This window comes from Triplophysa rosa, linkage group LG23 (assembly GCF_024868665.1).
Source record: "Triplophysa rosa linkage group LG23, Trosa_1v2, whole genome shotgun sequence".
Lineage (NCBI taxonomy): Eukaryota > Metazoa > Chordata > Actinopteri > Cypriniformes > Nemacheilidae > Triplophysa > Triplophysa rosa.
In genome coordinates, this window is record NC_079912.1 from 4085420 (window position 1) to 4106473 (window position 21054).

The window sequence follows — 21054 nt, forward strand, 5'->3', positions numbered from 1 at the left end:
ACACACGTACACGGTGGAAATGTTTAATAATGCCGTGTCAACCACTGCACACTTCGTCATGTTCTTCGCGCCCTGGTAAAAGAAGCTCATTCATGAAGAAAGTTGCGGGCCTCGTGATCGGCCCGCATGGCTTAACCACGTGGCAGTAGAAGTTCATTGTTCCATCCTTTCTCCCAGGGGGGAAAGGGCAGTCTCCGAAGAGACGAGAGGAAGAGATGAAGCCGGAAGAGAAGAAGAAGCGACAAGAGAGGGTTTTCAGAGCAGGCTCAATATTTAACCTCATGAGAGGGCATGCCCACCTGAGTTTGAATCGACCAATCAGAGTTGAGCAGAGAAGAGGTTCTTTGTCCACTCAACAGCTAATTTGCATCTTTATGACCTCCTATGGCAACTTTACAAAATATCATTCCCAATTATAACATAATGAAAAGAAAGTGTTCTATGGTCACACAATGTATATAAATAAGGAGGAATTGTATAGACAAACATTTATATATCAAATATGCTAAGGTTTGAAGTGCATCAAGACATGATTCATTCGGCGGTACGAATACGAACAAAGCCTGAATTAACTTGCCTATTTAACAATTACAGATTATTAAAAAAATGGCAAGAGCGACAACATATAACCTAGATATTTAGATATTTATAGAAAAGGACAATTGAGTCATGACAAGTTCCTATTTGTCTGAGAAGTTTCTCTGGTTAGCCAAGTTTCAAATTAGACAAAGAGACTTCTCCCCTCTGCTTTGAAGCTTAGGAGTCGTAAAATATCCAACAGAGAAACAAAAGGTTATCAACACTCTCAGTGAGAGGTTGATCGTATCAAGAAAACAGGAGAAAGGGGGGTGAAGGGGGTTGATGGCTCTTCTTTCAATGACTCCATTTGGCTTATGCTAAATTCTCTACATATTATTCCTGTTCAGCCATCAGAGAGCCACCAATTCTCTTTGTGATACTGTACATCACAGGTTGCTCTGTACCTTGTCTATACGTGATATACAGTACATACAGTATGGTCCGTGACAATATGGTCTGTGTCATATTGCACCTTTGAAACAACTTCAAGTCCTTTTTATGTCTTCTAGTCGCTCTATTGTTGGTCATAGGAGCTTCTACAGCTGGATGCTGTAACATTAGCATTCTGTTTATAGAATTACATTTTGATCACAAATGGGATGCATTCATCCATCAACTCCCATTAACTCAACTCAACTTTATTTATATAGCGCTTTTTACAATATTCATTGTTACAAAGCAGCTGTACATAAGACATATTGACTATAAGCAAAACAATTAAAGTTGTACCTGCAAAAACAAGAAAAAGTTGAAAACACAGAAGACAGACATACCCACATACAAAACACTCCACACACACAATATGCACACGTACTATCACACATAGACATAGACACACACACACGGATGCGCACGCACGCACACACACACGTACACAGACAAGTACGCACACACACAGACACGCACACACACACGCTCAGTGAGAGCACACATTTAAGATAAAGGAGAGAGAAGCGAGGTCAAATATAACAGACTATAAATTCCTATATGCAATATTAATTAAGTAAAACTTTAAAATTCTAAAGCAACCCCCGGCCAGGCAAATAGTGCAAAAAAACAGTATGCAAACGGTGGCGAGGAACCCAAAACTCTAATCGAGAAAAAAAACCTCAGGAGAACCCAGGCCCAACCAGGGGATTCCAGTTCCCCTCTGGCAAAAGCTGCTGCCTCTGCACAAACTCCAGAGAGCTTGCACAACAAGGCTAAATAAAATAAATAAACTTACTAATAAGGTAAATTAAAGTTTAAGATTATCATTAATAATCTAATAGCATTTGAAATTTTGTGGTGAAGACGTGTCAGGTGACCGTGTCCTTCTTTATCCAGCTCTATCATCTCAGCTCTTGTCAGGTCGCCGCTTCCCATTCTCCGCTCTACCATCAGGTCAGGCCATGAACTGCATCCTGCTCGCTGTGGTAACCTTGGAACAATGAGACAAGACTGGCTGAGAGTAGAGTACTGTTCTGCACACTTTGATGCAACAAGTACATCAGTTGTGTTTTTGGTTCCGGTTGATCTAACTAATGCAGCCTAAACCCTCAGAGGATTTATATTATGCAAGAGTAGTGTATGCAAGATTAAAAAGATGCGTCTTTAGTCTAGATTTAAACTGACAGAGTGTGTCTGCCTCCCGGACAGTGCAGGGAAGACTATTCCAAAGTTTAGGCGCTAGATAGGAAAAGGATCTACCACCTGCACTTGATTTTGAAATTTTAGGTATTACCAACTGACAGGACGCCTGAGAGCGTAATGCACGTGAAGGACTGTAATACAAAAGGAGTTCATTCAAAACTCGTTCCGGTTTGGTGTCCATTCCAGAGGACTGCGTAGTAGTCACTCTCACCCTGGGGGACTCAGCACCTCATGCGTCAAGCACCACCTCACCCCCTGCAGCCTCGCCTCCAGCCAGCCTCTGTGGCAAGTGGGGGGGACGGGTGGCTTGGCTGAAGAAGAAGAGGCAACGGCGGGCAGCACGGGGCCTGTCCCAGCCGGCGATCCAGTCGGAGATGCAGCCGGCGATGCAGCCGGCGTCCCAGCCGGTGATCCAGCCGGCGTCCAGTCCGGTGCAACAGCCAGCGTCCAGTCCGGTGCTTCCGGCCGGCCTTCCAGCCGGCGATCCAGCCGGTCTTCCAGCCGGTGACTCAGCCGGTCCCCAGCCTTGTGCGGCCGGCCTTCTAGCCGGCAGTTCCCCCCAGGACTTCCCCCACTAAGTCCCCCACAGGACTCCGCGCCCTCGAGCGCACCCAGGGACTAAAACTGTTCCCCTCATGAACTCTGTTGTTACCCCGACCCCATGATTATGCACTTTTGTCTGCTCCTGATCTTGTTCACCATGTGTTGTTGGTTCTTGTCATTGTCTCAGTCTGTCTTGTCCTGTTAGTCACCTTGAGGAGCATCAGGATGTCGCTCCTTAAGGCGGGGGTTCAGTTATGATTCTGCTTCATCTTGTCATGTCTTTCTTGATCTTGTGGCAGAATCACGGCAGGATCCCCTGTTTAATGTGGAGAGAAGCAGTTTTGGCCTACTTGGCCTTACATATACTCCCTCTCTCCGGTGTCGCGTCTTTAAGCCCCACCCTCTCATTCCCTGTTAGCTTTTCCTTAGTGTTTGATCCTTGTCACCTGCCCGTCACCCTCCCTGTGTTATCATCCCTCATTTGTATTCCCCTATTTAAAGCCTCTGTTCTTCCTGTCCTGTGTCGGTTCATTGTTTCCTGTATGCTGTTCGTTCGTGAAGTTCTCGGTTTCCTGCCTTGTCTTGCCCTACCTAGCCCGTTTTTGTGAGTTTGGTTTTGTTTATGATTTGTAGTTCTCGTTTTGCCCCTTGTGGGAAGTTTTTGTTTACCTTTTGGAAAGTCTCTTTTTGTTATAGTGTTTTGTCACCCCATTGTGGGTTTTTGTTTTGTTTTGTTTTGTGTAAATAAACCCTTTTTGTTAACACCTCACCACTGCTGCCTGCATCTGAGTTCTTACTCTCTTTCCTTTATAACACACGCCATTGTTACAGTTTCACGGCATTCTAAAATTGTCTCGTGCAGTGCTGCCATAGAAGTCATCCATAAAAAAGGCATACTGTACTTCTGGGAACAGTTTTTGCGTTAATAAAGTGCGTGATGCTTACAATACTGTCTAGATAAGCAGCTTACTGAGTTTTGTAACAACGCTATGGTGCACAGTTGCCAAGCAAGTCATACAGTGTGAACAAGACTACCAAACCAATCACTCCCTGATGTGTGTGCAGTTGTCTAGACACAGGTGTTGATCTTTCAAGAATTCCTGTATCCAGAATGCCAGACAGGAGAGGAAAACTGATAATTCCAGCAGATTTCCTGCAAAATTCTGGCTAGAGATTACATTCTCAGTGGAAGAGATCGCATAAAACTCCAATACAATACTGATAGCCATAGCAACCTCTCAGTGGCGTGACCATCCATTCCAGATGAAAGCCTGTCTGAGATTGTTTCCATAACGACTGCTTGGCGTGAGCTGTTGTGCTGGATATTCCCATGGTGGCTTTTATAGCCGTTTGTCAGTATCCGTTCATTGCAAACGGTCACTTCCTCCAACCCTTAGAAAAGGCACTTACATTTCCTTTGCACAAAAATATTTGTCACGTTTTTATTTTATTGCATAGCTTTAGATATTATTCCTCCATGAGCGAAACAATCTGTAACTGACATCTTTCTCAGTATGTTGATGAATGTTTTCAAGGATATCCTGCTGTATGATGTTGTCAAGCACTGAATTTACATCACATAAACACACATTTTGCACACTGTTTGGCACACTTGATTTTGTCTCCGATGATTACTAAATATTAACAACAGCAATAATGTGTTGTAAGTATGACTACAGTAACTGGCTGCTGAAATTCAACTGACATTTGTGGTTTTATTCCATTCTTTGAGCATGACTGTCTGTTGCTTTAGCACTTTCTCTCTCACATACTTCATTAACCAACATGTTACTTTACTGTAATACATTCGAATAGAATAGAATATCTTTAAAAAGAAGTACCGTTTTATTATGAATTAATTATTATTAATGAGAGTATTAATGAGAGTAATTGAACTCTGAAACTCACTTAAAAGTGAATTTAAAGTCTTTATTTCTAAGAGAAGGTTATTTTTAAAACTCAATCTCACTAGTCCTACAGTGTTCTGATTCCTATGTAGCATGCAAAATTATGCTGTTTACGTTCTAGCAAGTATTTAGATTTAGTAACGACTGTTTTAAACGATTCTATGAAAAAAGTTTTGTCGACAATAAAAGTTAAACGCATATTAACGATGTACTACATGGCTCTTATGGGGCTCCGTACAGTGGTGCTCCGGACGTACTGCTTCGGCATCGAAGAGTGCGCCTGCGCACTCCACAGATCTACACATCATATGGTGTGACGTTACTGCGCGGGTCAGTACTGCAGCGAGAATGCACATGTTTTAAAGATCAACACTGTTAGCTAGCGGCTCACACTCATTTAAACTCAAAGCGTTACTCACACAATCGCTGGATCATGGCCTGCTCGCTCGTGAACATGACGCCTTTTTTTATGAGTTTTATTTATTTGGGGTTGTTATTTACTGGAATTGGCTGTGAAAATGACACAGATGAGGACGAGCACGCCAAACACACGTACACGGTGGAAATGTTTAATAATGCCGTGTCAACCGCTGCACACTTCGTCATGTTCTTCGCGCCCTGGTAAAAGAAGCTCATTCATAAAACCTTTTCATTACATTCATATCAATTATATGGGTCCTGCATTGTGATGATTGAGTTGCTGTGATGTTCGATGTGACCTGAATGCCATTAGACACTAATTAATATACAGTAACTGTAAAAATGTACAGTAAAAATGGCATATAACGTTATAATGCCCAATTAATAATGCATCCTAATCTGAATATAGTGTCTAATGATATCAAGCGACGATGATGAACTTTGCTATAGACTTTATGTTCCTGCACGTGAAGTTTCAGTGTACGTGGCAGATCATGATCACGAACAGCTAAGATATAACGTTAACTTAAACCTGCACTTCCTCCTGAATTCTCTAATACAGAAGAACTTGTTTAAAATCACTTTTGCATTGTGCAATGCTGGTACCATGGTATTAATTAAAGCACCTTACGTCACCTGTGTTTTTCAATATGATTATCCCACCATGGTCTATTAGGGATGCACTAAAAAGTTTTTTTTACCAATACTGATTTTAATAAGCAACTATTGAGATATTTGTAGCTTGCTGACTTATTTAAACTTTTGACATTAAAATAGATCCCTGTTAAGGTCATATTTTACAGTTCAGAAAAGTTAAAAACTACTTGTAATGTAATGCTGCCTCATCAAATCATGTAACATTACAGCATACAAATGTTTTTGCAACTGTTTATTTTACAGTTCGTTATCAGTTTGTTTTATCCTTTTGCCTTTTTGTTGTACTGTGTTGTATGTTGTATTTAGATGTGTGTCGGTATTCAGTAATACGATTAATCATGATCATTGATTTGCTCAATATTGCTACTGTGTGCAATTTAATACATCGTCAGTATTCTCGATGACATATTAGCATGATTTTTCTGAAATCACAGTAGCTTTCTTCAAATCATTAAGTTGAGATTTACTGTGACGTAAAAACTGATAAAGTCATGTGCCTTATTGTATTGTATACAATACTATTATTATATTGTAATGTACAGCATGTTGTTGCGTTTAATGATGCATGCTATTCCCCAAAACTCACTAAACAATGTTTCTCAAACTCAATGCTTTTTATCAATAACCTTTAAATAAATCTGTAACTGGATGCATAACTCGTGTTAATGTTCATCTTTTGCTCATGTGGTGAAGTTATAATATGCTTAGTGTAAACTAACTGTTTCATTAAATTGTTTTATTGTATTTGCTGTGTGCAGGTGTGGTCACTGTCAGAGACTTCAAGGGACGTGGAATGAGCTGGCAGATAAATACAACAGTATGGAATCTCCACCAGCATATGTTGTGAAAGTCGACTGCACCAAAGACACCAAATTTTGCTCCAATGAACACGGGATCCGTGGATATCCCACGTAAGTATTACTGTGTGCTGTTATACATCATCCTCAACACATTCATACCGGTATACTGATAAAAGAAAAAAACAGCCATAATCATCTGACAGTCATGTGCTTAAAGATGCACAGTGTGTTTTGATGACTCATTAACTGACTTGAATTTTGCTAAAGGTGTGTGCAGTTGTCCATTACCTCTCACCGTGTGTGTGTGCGTGTGTGTGCGTGCGTGTGTGCGTGCGTGTGTGCGCGCGTGTGTGTGCACGTGTGTGTGCGCGTGTGTGTGCACGTGTGTGTGCGCGTGTGCGTGTGTTATAGTCTGAAGCTGTTTAAACCCGAGCAGGAGGCTGTGAAGTATCAGGGTCCCAGAGATCTGCAGTCCCTGGAGAACTGGATGCTGAAAACCCTGCAGGAGGAACCTGAAGTACGATCAGAAATATCATGACTCATATTCTGCTTTTGCTTTTTAACATGGCTAGGTGAGGTGTAATTCTAGTACGGAGCAGTTTAAAACAAGTGTATTTGTTATTCCACTCCAGGAGCCTCAGAGTGAACCTGAGCCCCCGAAAATCCCTGAACCCAAACAGGGCCTGTATGAACTCACAGCCACAAACTTCAAATCACACATATCTAAAGGTACCAGCCATTACTACATGTGTAGAGGCTGTTCGAATCACAACACACTTGGTTTGAATACATCTTAATCGTGTCCTGCGATTTCAACTGTCGAGATACCACTTATTAATTACTATTGACAATGCATATATTGTAAAATAGATGGTTCTCTTTGAAACTTACTGTATGTACAATATATTAATCTATATTTGACATACAATATAGTCAAATTAATTCTTAATAGATAAATAAGTATATATTTTTTTGTCCTGCTTTGCCCAGTGTGTCATTACTGCTTATTTGTAAAGATTGCAAATTCATTCAGAGTCATTATGGCTGCTCTACACCCTGTTTAAAGGGATAGTTTACCTTCAAAATGAAAATGTTGTCATTATTTATACGCCCTATTGTCATTTCAAACCTGTGTGACTTTCTTTCTTTTGCAGAACCAAAAAGAGGATTTTTGGAAAATGTTGGTAACAGAAAACCATTGGTCCCCATTGACTTGCATTGGTTCTGTGTCCATATAATCAATGGAAATCAATGGGGACCAACGGTTTTCGGTTACCAACATTTTTCAAAGAATCATCTTTTGTGTTTTGCAGAAGAAATCACACAGGTTTAAAATTACAACAGGTTGAGTAAATGATGACAGAATTTTCATTTTGAAGGTGAACTATCCTTTGACCTGTTCATTCACTCCTACGTGAAGTTATATACAGTATATACATGTTATTGTCTTCTGCAGGTTCTCACTTTGTGAAGTTCTATGCACCTTGGTGCGGTCACTGCAAAGCAATGGCTTCTACATGGGAACAGCTGGCCACCAGCTTTGAGCATTCAGACACTGTCAAAATCAGCAAGGTGAGAAAGACCATCATAGAGCAACACAAAGAACTGCAGAAAGTCACCTGCTTATTTGTTTTAGTTAATGAAAAGTGAAATTGTCCTCACATGTTTAGTGTTGTTGGTGGCAACAACTGCAATTTTGTTGTTGCATACTGTATAGAGTTTTGTAATGTAATGTATGTTGTAATTGTCCAATTTTTTCTTTCAGTTTTCGTGACTGTATTCATAATATTTCGTAAAGTTTTACTGTGTGTTGTTGACCAATGCTTTCTGGTCACTGCTAAAGGTGGATTGTACGCAGCACTATGAGGTGTGTTCAGATAACCAGGTGCGTGGTTACCCCACACTTCTGTTCTTCACTGATGGAGAAAAGGTAGGAACAACTTTCCCTTTAGAGTAATGCTAGATTTTTTGTTGTTGTTGCTGGTTTTGTAAATTATAAATGTGCTTGCGTGAATCATTGACAGGCTAAACCTTTCTAAAAGCTGTGCGCATTGTTTACAGATAGATCAGTACAGAGGGAAGCGTGATCTAGACTCATTTAAAGAGTTTGTGGATAATCAAGTCAAAGCTGCTGAATCGAAAGATGAACCTGCGGTTCAAGAGGAGCACGCTCATGAAATCCCTCCCAGCACTGAGCCGGAGAAACAAGAGGTGTGTGTGTCTTTTGAGACATTAGAGGTTATGTTTGTAATGTTCTGCTTGGCACTAGAGAGATTTGATGTTTGAAGATGCAAGCAGCAAACCGTTTCCTCTAGACACATGTGCGTCTTTTAACCGAGGTTGTAATTATGGGCAGAGCAGCTATTTCCTCCTGCTGATACAAAAATGCACACGGGATGGTGGGCTGGCGTGAGGTTTGTGGACGAGGATGTAAAGAACTGTTATTTTGTTTTGTTAATTGTACTTCCTGTGTTCTTTAAAGCTTGTCTGTTATGACAGGATTCTGGATGGCTGGGGTCATTATAGACTGCTTCAAAGTTTGCTTTACATGGTTTATCATAAAGACTCGTTGTCTTTGTCAAGTTCGTTGTACTATGAAACTACTGTAACTTACAGATGGAGTCTGAAATAAGCATTTATTCAAAATAATCCAAGGAATTTTGCACCAAAACTCCTGACTGTCTATCAGCTGATCTGGTGTTGTAATTAGAATTGTTAAAGATCGAGTATCACAGGCAGTTTCTGCCGATCTCATATTAAAGCGGCAGTCCGTAGGATTGGATCTCAGTTTGTAATTGCTACTGCAGGTGATGTGCGGAGGTATTTCTTTACGTGAGTTGTGATTCGGCACTGCTCAACTGCGAGATGTCTGATGTTTTGAGTCGTGGCCTGTGACAGTGCACCGGTGAGAATCTTCACTGTACATCAGTAGCGCATAATAAACACAGATAACATGGCAGATGATATAACACGAAACAAATACGAACATAAATAGACACAAATGGAGGCTGTGTTGAAGTGTTTTGATATTATTTCGGGTACGGGTCATTTCCATACCTGCCAACACTGCCGTTTTGACCGGGTGTCTCCAGTTTTGTTATTTCTCATGGAAACTCCCGTAACGCGAACCGGACAGAAGATCCCCGAACGCGGGTCTTAAATGCTGACAGGCACGGTCATAAATCATTATACACCATACAACTATATATACTATATGCAAAGCCTTGCCATCATATCCGGGATATAAGTAAAATCACAGGCTTCACTTCTCTGTGCTAATTCGCGCCACATGAAATACAGATGGGGATATGGGATGAATTTAATATCAAAATGATTAACAAATGCATGCACAGTCATCCGTGAACGTAATACAAGTTACACTTGTATTTTAGTATTCACAAACAAATGCTGTATGATTTGAATCTGTGAAATTTAGATTGTAATAAACATGAGGCGATTTGTACAAATAGAGACAGATTTGTGAATACAATGTTTTATTTTGTGTTCATGTATAATCATTTTGCGCATACCAATGAGAAGTTGTGCATTTGTGTATCCTGCATCGCGCGTCCATTCATCCTGTTCTGTGCATTCGGATTTTGAGACTTTCTTTACGCGGTTTTGCATTGGACAATCCACACACAAACAACTTCAGATCCACGCACAACCGTGCATAAACTACGGCCTACCACTAGATGGCAGTCTTACGGAGTGACGAAGAGGTTTGCGGCAGAGGTTGCGCTAGACTTTTTCATTGTCCGTCATTTTGACGAACAGGCTCATAAAAAATCCGTCATAATCTATTTTTACCCGTCACTGTGGTCCAAGGTTGATGTTACGTGCTAATTAGCATGTTTGTGACATCATCACTATGTACATGCGTTTTGCTTGACTGTTTTCTGAACTGAATACCCAATAAAGTCGTTTACATATTTAATGTTTCTGTTGTCAGACATAAAACAATAATTACAGACAAATGTTTATAATCATAACAGTAACAATGACAGGTGCTTGAAAACGCTGTTTTTCAATCATTTATTAATTTACTTACAAGTTACTTTAAGATGCTGTTTTGTTATGAATGTGCTGCTTCTGCCACTCACTGAACGGAAAAGACGCAGAGAAACATTTTCCCCGTACTTAAAGTTAAGGTTTATCCAAAATAACGCTAGTCGCTATCTCTCTCTCTGAAGGAAAAAAGTTTGTAAACACCGCACCACTGTGCGCGCCTGTGTGTATGTGAGCACGCGACGGGTGGGGGGGGATGGGGGTTGTCTGATTAAGTGACAGATGCATGCATTGCATAATAAGATCCTCAAACAATGTTATCGTTGTGTTATTATGAAAAGTGTGAAAATATTTTCAGTTCGTTTTGAATCTATTGCAAAATAGATTAGCTGGTGGTGAGACGGCATAGTCAAATGACTTGTTTATACACGAGTCTCACTGATCCCGTTTTCCGAATGGGCGAGACGTTTATGAGTAATGAATGGGTAAATATGCGCCCTTTCCTCCGGTCACTTACGATCACGTTCTGATGAAAGGAAATGATTGGATGCTACCAATTTGACATAAAGGGGAATTAAAATTGCCCTCATTGTAATCCGTCAAAATGACTCTCGTCCATTCAGGAAAACGGGATCAGTGGAGACTCGTGTCATTTAGGTCATTTAGGGCTGCAACTAACGATTATTTTAATTGTCGACTAATCTAACGATTATTATTTTTTATTAATCTAATAAAGATTTTTTGGATTACTTTATTAATCCTTTGGCAAACTTTGCAAATAAAAAATAAGTTCTAGTATTTTCTTACATTATAAAGCAAATCATACTTTTTACTCCACTACATTTTATAAATAAATATTGTTGTTTTAACATTTTAATCCGTGTTTACATTAAAATCACCATCTTCTTTTAATTAAGTAGTTTTAATTTTAAAAGTAAAATATTTTTTTTTTTTTATGTACTTAAGTACGGTATTAAAGGTAAAAAAATGTTTTATTGCACTTATGCTTTTTGTTGTCCTTATGTTGTTCCAATTGCTTCCATTGTTTCCCTCATCTGTAGGTCGCTTTGGATAAAAGCGTCTGCTAAATGACTAAATGTAAATGTAAAAACATTAAAAAATGTGTATATGAAATACTAGAGCATGATATATGCTCTGTATTTTTTTCATCCAAGTAATATCCGACTCTATTTTCAGTCTCATAATGTAATTGAGTAAAAGTAAAATACTACTATCTGTCTCTGTTTATTGTACAAAACTATCACCGTATAAAAGACTCTAATGGAGAGTGGCGTTAAAGCGAGCCCGCGCACCCGGAACTCAGAATGATGCGCTTAATGCATTCGCTTCATTATTTACAGTTATGCGCATCCTGGACGCACAATGATGCGCTTAAAGCACCTACTCCTCCTGAAGTCCCGGGGGTCATTTTGCGCCCCGAAGTAAATAATAGTTAAGAGCACAACGAGAAGACACAACATATGTTACATGTTTAACACGTAGTGCGTTGCATCAATCCGACAGTATACAGTTAAATCAGAGGTTTAAAAAGAGTTATTTCGTATGAAGACGCAACATATTCAGACCGCTTCCAGTGCTTCTAATAAGCTAAGCTATACTCGGTGAGTAACGTTAACTCACAGTCTCTAGCAAAATACATTTTAAACAAAACCGTAGACTATCATCTTGTCATTATGAAGAATAATGAAAACATTGGAACATCTTGGAAAGAGTAGCGTCCTGACCGTCACCGTACACACGCATGCTGACTGGAGATTGACAGACAGCACCAGCGGAGGTCAGAGTTTCTTAATTATGCTATATTGGTTTATTCCTCGCATAAAGCTATCGAATGACATAAAAAGTACATTGGTGGTTTCATGATAGTCAGTCCTTTTTGAAGCTTAAGAGTAATTTAAGCAGGGTCACAATCTGCAAAGGTTCACATACACTAACTTACACTACTACAATAGCGTTAATGTAAATCATTAATGTAAAGCGTAGTTTTACATTACAAAAAAGTAATTTACAAAAAAGTAATTTATTATGAAAGTCTACATCTACGTTCCCCTCTCTGTCCGTTCGTGATTGCGTGTCAATGCTGTGATGATCGCATTCCGGGGGTAACGTTAGGGGGAATTCCTCCGTCCATTCACTAACTTACTGCGTCTGAGGCTCTCGATCGCTTTTTGTCGGGTGTGTTATACTTTCTCTTGTTCTGCTGATTAACTTACACACGCCCCGGAACAGAAACTGCTATTACAGCAGATAAACGTAAATAATACGAAGCGTCGTTGCAGCCCTAATCATTAGACTATGCCGTCTCACCACCGTCTAATCCGTTTTGCCAGTTTCAAAACGAACTGAAAATATTTTTACACTTTTTATATTAACACAACGATAACGTTGTTCAAAATGACGGACAATGAAAAAGTCTAGCGCAACCTCTGCCGCAAACCTCTTCGTCGCTCCGTGAGACTGCCATCTAGTGGTAGGCTGTAGTTTATGCACGGTTGTGCGTGGATCTGAAGTTGTTTGTGTGTGGATTGTCCAATGCAAAACCGCGTAAAGAACGTCTCAAAATCCGAATGGACTCGCGTTGCAGGATGATTATGCGCAAAATGATTATACATGAACACAAAATAAAACATTGTATTCACAAATCTGTCTCTATTTGTACAAATCGCCTCATGTTTATTACAATCTAAATTTCACCGATTCAAATCATACGGCATTTGTTTGTGAATACTAAAATACAAGTGTAACTTATATCACTTTCATGGATGACTGTGCATGCATTTGTTAATCATTTTGATATTAAATTCATCCCATATGGGGAGGTCATTTCTAAATCACACGAGGTCCCCAGATAATACTAATCCCGTGCGAATAGGTCTTAAATTACATTTATCATAATGAACATAACAAAGAGAGTAAGAACAACCGATGAAACTGTACCCGTCTATATTAACACAACATGTGCTATGGTTTTTGTGTTATCTATTGAAATATTGACATGTCTTACCTGTTCAGAAGAAATAAAGCGATGTCTGCATCCGTTTACAATCCTTTCAGATCACGGAGTTCACGCCACCTTTGAAATGCCTTGCCAATATTAATTCTTGTTTTCGCACAAGTTCGATCACATTCCCTGTTCCTTTGTAAACTGTCATCAGTACGTTCTTTCTTGTTTTTCACAAATGAATCCCCAGATGTCAACACTGCTTGGCGTTTAAAAGTAAAAGTACTAAACGCCGCCATAAATAACACTAAACGTTGTATGAAATCCTACCCAGCAGTTGTGAGTACATGCTATAAACCGCCTGTCACCCGCATCCACACGCGGGCTAGCAGCCGGATCCTTTTCGTTCTGTGTACGAATGTGACGAAATGATGCATAGACGAAAGACACCATATAAGGATCTCTGGGAAAGTCGACCCGACAGGGCAAATTACAAACCATTATTACAAGCTTTCCATCGTGAATCCGTTTTAAACACCGTTCTTTCATGTACTTGCTCAATAATTGGTTTTAGCTCATTTTTACTCAAAAGAACTTGCGGACTGCCGCTTTAATCTTGAGTGCCTAAACAGTAGTATTGCAACCGTCGTATCTTCGAAGAGTATTTAGTTTGATCAAATTTATAAAAGAGAGGTACAGCTGTACGATTATTTCCAGAAAAACACGAGCTGCTAGAGGTTGGACTAGTGGGGAGAGTGGGATGGAACTACAGTACGAGCAAGCAACACATCATCACATTAATCCCTTCGTGTTTTGTACATTATGCAGTTCATGTCCGGCAAACTTTAGCACTGGGACCGCACCATCTATCGGTTTCAAACGATCTCCAAATCCATCATTATATCCATCATTTATATAACATCCATCACTGAAATGTCGTGAACAAACAGACACACCTAAACTTCACTATTGCGAGAGTTACGAGCTGCAGCGCAGAGAACCTTGATGGTCTCGCTCGTTGGTTGGCTCGAGGGCGGGCTCTTTCGCCTTCGCCTTGCCGTGCTTTTCCGGGAGAATGGGCAATAAAAGGAATAGGATCCCTGTGACGACACGGGGATCCAGAATTAGAAAAAACTTTCCAAAACAATTTGGAGTGCTGGGGAGCGTATCAAGTACAGAAATACTACGTCATACGTCCAACTCGTTTTTTAACAAGTTGACCATGTTAAGCATGAGAAGTCAGCACGTTTAACAGTGTAAAGAAGTCAGAATGCATGAAAGCTCCACTTTAAGGCTTTTTTGCTGTCTAACCTAACCCTAAGAATGTAAAAATTTAATTTATAAGAATTTATTCATCTGTATGAATATTGTTATCATTGTGGTGTAGTTAAATTTAGAAAGATTTTTTTAACTTGATATTTTTTGTTATCTTTATCTTTCCTTGAATTGTTCTATCTGCTGTGCCCAATCACACAAGTAAACTTTGGTAAAATCTATGCAGCCTTATGGACTTTTTGGCACAAAACCGTAACTAACATTATAAGTCCACCTCAGGCAAAAAAATTTAAGTAAAATATGTATGATGGGACCCCTTTATGAGGAAACGCAGTTAATTATAAATGGAAAAGGTAGGAAAGCAGGCTAATTGCTAAATGCCTTCACAACATTATGAGTTGACCTTGCTCTTAAACATTCTTCTGTATTGGCGTTCTAATTAATGAAGCAATTTAAAGCAAGTGAGATGTATTTAATGTTTAGCAGGATATGATCACTTGTAGGGTGTGGGGGTCCCTGGGGTTTATTCTGTGAGACGTCCTGCTTTCTAACATTGTGCTACACAATCAACTCTTTAACTGTGCTTAACATGAAACACGGAACACTAGTGTTAATTGTGTAGGAACTTTGCTGGTACTTAAACAATGTTGACCATGTTTTTTCCCTTTCAGTCTAATGTTGTGATTCTGACTGAAAGCAACTTTGATGAGACTGTTGCCAAAGGTCTTACCTTCATCAAGTTTTATGCCCCATGGTAAGTGTTCATATAGTTGCACTGGCTGGGTGATGTGTCAAATATGTTTCATAGATCAACAATAATTTTGTTATTGTTACTGATTTATAGGTTGATAATACAGTGATTTTATACATTTATTTTTGCTGTGTTTTTTCTCAAACACTGTGCATGTAGGCTGCTGGTTTGATTACCTGCTAACTTATTATTAATAATTCAAAGTAATAATAGACACAATGTGGACCACTACTTTTTTTTTAAAACTGGCAAACAAACAAAAATGAGTCAAAACAACCAGTGAATCTCTTGTGCTTTTATACTGAATATCACACCCTTGGCATGCTGCTTAGTCCATTAAATGGAGAACAGGAACTGCAGAGAAAGACCATGTTAAGGACAACAGTTTTGCTATAATGCTATATGTGATAGTCATTATTTTTAATGTGAAAAACAGCCAGGTAAAATATGCCTTGATAATTCTGAATTTCGTATTATATTATCTTAAATTGTCCTGTACTACTCTGTGATTCACACAGAATCTGCTCTATTATCATTTCCTTTGATCATTTTGAGCACTTGATGTCTGGTGAGAAGAGCCGGATTGGATGAACACTTCCTCTGTCGGTCAGTGAGTCACGCGATATGTTTTGTGTTTAAGGTGCGGTCACTGTAAGAATCTGGTCCCTACCTGGGAGGATCTGTCGAAGAAAGAGTTTCCTGGACTGACTGATGTGAAGGTTGCTAAAGTGGACTGCACTGTAGAGCGAACGCTATGCAACAGATTCTCAGTGAGTCACGCTCAAACTATACGTTGGTGAAAACTGCATCTTATCATTTCAGTTGATGTCACAACACAAAGTAACTAGTTTTAAAACTCTGGCCAAAATGAGCAATATTAAAAGGTTACATTATTCCTGCTTATTCAAATGAAATTTGGCTTAAAATCGGTTTCATAATATTCTAGACATCGGTTTAAGTTCTGCATTGTTGTGGCTTTTTGACTTTTATTATTGCACACAATCTAAATGATGGAAATGTAAATGCTTGATCTCTGTAGGTGCGTGGATACCCAACGCTCCTGATGTTCAGAGCAGGCCAGCAGGGGGAGGAGCATAACGGTGGGCGGGATTTAGAGAGCCTGCACAGTTTTGTCATGAAGCAGGCCAGAGATGAGCTCTAACTCTGCCCTCATTCCTCATTTCAATCTTCATATTCACTACCAGTCAAACCTCTTTACATAAAAACTACTGTTAAATGTACTGCTTTTCTTCAGCTGTGTCCCATTTCTAATGGAAGGACATTCTCTTCTGCTTATCGCTTAAAGGGATACTTCACCCAAAAATGAAATTCTGTCATCATTTACTCACCTTCGAGTTGTTCCAAATCTGTATCAATTTCTTTGTTCTGATGAACACAGAGAAAGATATTTCGAAGAATGCTTATAACCAAACAGATCTTGCACCCCTTTGACTTCCATAGTAGGAAAAATTAATTTCTTTTGAAGAATGTAGGACAACAAACAGTACTGGGGCACTTTTGACTGCCATTGTATTTTATCCTACTATGGTAGTCAATGGGGGTCGATATCTGTTTGGTTATAAGCATTCTTCCAAATATCGTTTTATCTTTCTCTGTGTTCATCAGAACAAAGAAATGTATACAGATTTGTAAAAACTCGAAGGTGAGTAAATGATGACAGAATTGTCATTTTTGGGTGAAGTATCCCTTTAAGGAATTGTGAACATACACAATTTTATTTTCATAATGGACCAGACCTTAAAATGATTGGTGATTTGACAACCACGCTGCTGATAGTTTTGTCCTTTCTCCTCTTAAAGAAAGATCCATCAGCCATTTAAGAGACATTTTTTTGTAAATGTCAGTTATATAAGGGCATTCAGGTTTTATTTTGAATATCAAGGAAATAAGACCTCAGGGACACCATGTACAATGCAGAGAGAAGCGTGACGTATCTTACAAATGGCACTTTTGATTTTGTAGATGGATTTTTTCCCCTTCATGTTAAAAGTGATTTGTTGGTCTTATCTGGTTTAGCTGGTCTCATGATGTAGTGTTTATGTGGTTGGCCAGCTAGTCTCTCAGTTTAACCATCTGACAAGTGCCCCAAATCCTCTAAAACCTTCAAACCAAGCCAATATAACCAGCTCGGTGGCCACCTAAGACCAGCAAACCACTTTGGGCTGATTTAAGATGTTTTTTCCCCAGCAGGAATGCCAATGCTTCCCTATGATTTGATTTGATTCGTCCTCAAAAAGTCCTTAGTGCTTTTAAAAGGTATACAGTATGAATGAGATTAACATAGTGTTTCAAACATATCCCCACCATTGTCATTATATAATCCACATGTTTTTATTTCATTCTCTGGCACGATAATGCAGAATGTCATATTTACGGTTTCTTTACAGTTCTGGTCAAGAAAAGAGAAAACCAGTTATGGTACGGTGAAATTTGTCTTTTAGAAAAAATATATGGAAAATGTGGGGTTTTGTTTTGTCGCTGTTGTTTATGCTGTACATTGTTGTTTCTTTTGATCAGATTTGCCTTCTTATTATTTGTCTCACCAATGCATTGTTGACTGCTTTCATATGCAGTCAATGACATTTTAATAATACTTTACTGATTACAACACTACATGTGTGATGGTGAAATTCTGGTTAGCACTGCTTTAGGAATACTGTTTCTTGTGTATGTGCACGGATGACCTCGAGTGGTTTCATTGATTTAAACAAATGTCATGTTGTTTTTCAAATATTCCTCACACGAAATGTTTGTTTTTCTTGTGCTGGATCTTAATGAGAAGCAATCAGAGAAACCACATATATTCAGTTAAATCTTTATGGGTGGGGCACATGGTCAAAGGAGACCTCAGTGAGAAATCGCAGTATTTTTGTTGCGTATGAAGAGGGGGAACACACATTGCTGGGGGGTTTTGTACAAAAAAAGCACATTGTCACAAATTGAATAATAAAATGTCATTTTTCAAAAATAGCAGTTTAGTTTTGTTTTCATTACTCTTGTTATATGTCTCTGTGGTATATAGAGAAGATACAATAAATAAGCTGTAACATGTACAAAGGTATTTACATACATATGTCTAAACATGATAGAGACATGTAAACAGCAGTTTACCAGAGGTATGTAATATCATTGAGAATATCGTTAAGGGTAGGAATAGTTGGGACTTCAACCAGCTTGTTATTCTTGCATATCAAAATTCTCCTCAGAGGCCTATCATCAATTTCATCGTTTGAGGTTTTACCAGAACAGTCACAATTAACTGGAATCTCAATTGAATTCAGATTTCGATTCATTTCAAACTCACTGCAAGATTGTAAGCGGGAAAGTTAGCTACTGATGCACAGCCAATAGAAAAATATATACAAGCTTTTCATCGTGACAACGCACTTCTGTTGCTTACAATACAGTGTTTCATTTGGCAATTTACTTTGGCCAAAGAATACACAAAGAACCATACAACCAAATGGCATAAACCGTTCTGTCTTTTTTTCCGAACTGGTTCTTGTTTCCCAACCCTATATATGATGCTGACTACAAACCAGGGTAAAATATATATTTTCTACAATTAAAATACACATCTAGAGCTCATTCAGAAAGAGCCTTGTACCTTTAAAATCCTCACAGGGAATAAAAGAAAAATGTCCAGCTGCATAGTAAAAGTTTGACCAAGTAACAAACAATAAATACAGACGAGACGGCTGGAAAGTCTAAGGCCTATGTGAGGCTGCTGGTGCAGAATACGGTTTTGTCGATTTCCATATCTCTCACTTGTCCTGTATGTCATGTGAGGTGCAGGTGTGCTGCAGGGAAAGTAAAGATCTGTGGCATCGGACGGCATCATAAAACGGTTCCATCCTCAGAACGGAAGCATAATGCTTTCATTCTTTGGGTTGCGTTGAAGTGTATAACCACTCATTCTGACTCGCCCATGTAAACCACAGGTAGTGTAGAGAAAATATTGGAAAACCTAAAATAATTTCATTTTGTTGAAACCCAAAAACAGTCCTGTGGGTTCAAGTGAGTTTAGCGATCCGTGGAAATCCACAAAACAGGAAAAAATATTTCTGGTCTTCCGGTTGGCTGTTTAAAGGGGTCATATGGCGCGAACACGTGTTTTTCTGTGTCTTTGGTGTGTTGTAAGTTGCCCATGCATGTATTAGACACGTAAAATATCAAAAATGAATTTGTCGGAACAAAAGATGCATTCTGTCTAAAAGCGAATGCTCACCCAGACCTGCCTGAAACGGCTCGTGTAACCACACCCCCACAAATCCACGTCAGTTCGTGGTATGGGTTGACTAAGACCACCCAAATGTATACGCAAGTAAGGTGGGCGTACCTGTCAGTACAATTGCTTTGGAACCGGATGTTCCAAATATGGCAAGAGGCGTTACATTTACGTCACACGCTTGCAGTATTCGACCAATCACTACGCACTGGTTAACTGGCCAATCATAGCACACCTCGCTTTTCAGAGCGATGAGCTTTGTCAAAAATCCACGTGTTTCAGAGAGGCGGGGCAAAGAGGAGATACAAACATGCACGGTATGTGGAAAATACAGCGTTTTTTAACCTTAAATCGTGTATACACATTGCATAAACAAACGATAATATTCGTTTTAGCCGTGTCATTTGACCCCTTTAAGATGTTACAGTTAAGCACAGACTGCACTTATAGTTTACACTATTTGGGGGTTTTAGAAGGCCTCAGGTAAATTTCCTGTTCATAGATTCGGTATATCGGTTTGGCAGTCTGTAGTGTGTTCATATGTGAACTGGCCATATACTGTATGTGTGCAAACAAAAGAGGGAGAAGCAGCACATTTGTTTGATCCACACATGATACTTTACTCCAGTTCTCTCTCTCTCTCTCTTATAAACATATATTTTAAGTTTCTTTGTCCCTGTATCTGATGTCATGTTCTTTGTCCGTACAAATTCCATTAGATGAAATACTTGTTGACCACCAAGTCTGTATGTTTTATATAGTATGCAAGGGTGCAGTATGTATACTTTTTCTTGTGTGCCTCCTCGGTTCCAATGGCCTCATGGGTTAGAAGAGTGTCCATCCGATGCATGCTTCAAAATCTTGGAGGAAGCATTGAACCATCTTTGGTATTTCTCACTGTTTTTGAATGCTGAGGATTGTACTCCTCATTTTGCATACTTGGATTTTTGTTAGTAGGGATAGATGGAAGTAGACATATTCGGACGCAGGGCCAGTCTCTGTGCAGCGGTTGGGCAGGAGAGTTCATGACTCCTGTGTCAGTGACAGCCGCATGTACGCACCACCATGTTCTTGTATTTTTTCAGAATGACATTGGAGTTGTCATCATAGTAAAGCACAGAGATTGCATGCAGTTTTTTAGGAGTGCAGCATGGCTTCGGGACATTCTCGGGATTCATCAGGTGCACCTGCAAAGTGAAGTGAGTAAAATGAGAAAATTTAATAAAGAAATGAAAGGATGTGCATTACAGTGATTGTATTCTGGCTAAAGG

The 21054-nt window shown here is 39.3% G+C and overlaps 2 protein-coding genes across 2 annotated transcripts in view; one reads left to right on the forward strand and one right to left on the reverse strand.

The window, feature by feature from the left end:
- The first annotated feature begins 5023 nt into the window (after positions 1 to 5023).
- txndc5 (thioredoxin domain containing 5) lies at positions 5024 to 18509 on the forward strand. The gene is made up of 10 exons (XM_057322348.1): positions 5024 to 5282; positions 6497 to 6649; positions 6950 to 7055; positions 7171 to 7267; positions 7995 to 8110; positions 8382 to 8468; positions 8600 to 8749; positions 15455 to 15537; positions 16175 to 16304; positions 16574 to 18509. The coding sequence occupies exons 1-10, from the start codon at positions 5095 to 5097 to the stop codon at positions 16694 to 16696; spliced, it is 1233 nt and encodes a 410-aa protein (XP_057178331.1). The 5' UTR covers positions 5024 to 5094; the 3' UTR covers positions 16697 to 18509.
- bmp6 (bone morphogenetic protein 6) overlaps positions 17229 to 21054 on the reverse strand; it is a 34546-nt gene continuing 30720 nt past the window's right edge. Inside the window, exon 7 of the mRNA XM_057322347.1 lies at positions 17229 to 20970. Coding sequence (XP_057178330.1) covers positions 20821 to 20970 — 150 coding nt within the window. The 3' untranslated portion in view covers positions 17229 to 20820. The remainder of the gene's footprint in view (positions 20971 to 21054) is intronic.

Bases quoted from the DNA above. Each gene is read 5' to 3' on its own strand.
- txndc5 (XM_057322348.1), top strand. From the start codon at position 5,095: ATGGCCTGCTCGCTCGTGAACATGACGCCTTTTTTTATGAGTTTTATT. The intron at 6,650-6,949 runs GTAAGTATTACT...CGTGTGTTATAG, and splicing joins GGGATCCGTGGATATCCCAC to TCTGAAGCTGTTTAAACCCG. The intron at 15,538-16,174 runs GTAAGTGTTCAT...TTTGTGTTTAAG, and splicing joins ATCAAGTTTTATGCCCCATG to GTGCGGTCACTGTAAGAATC.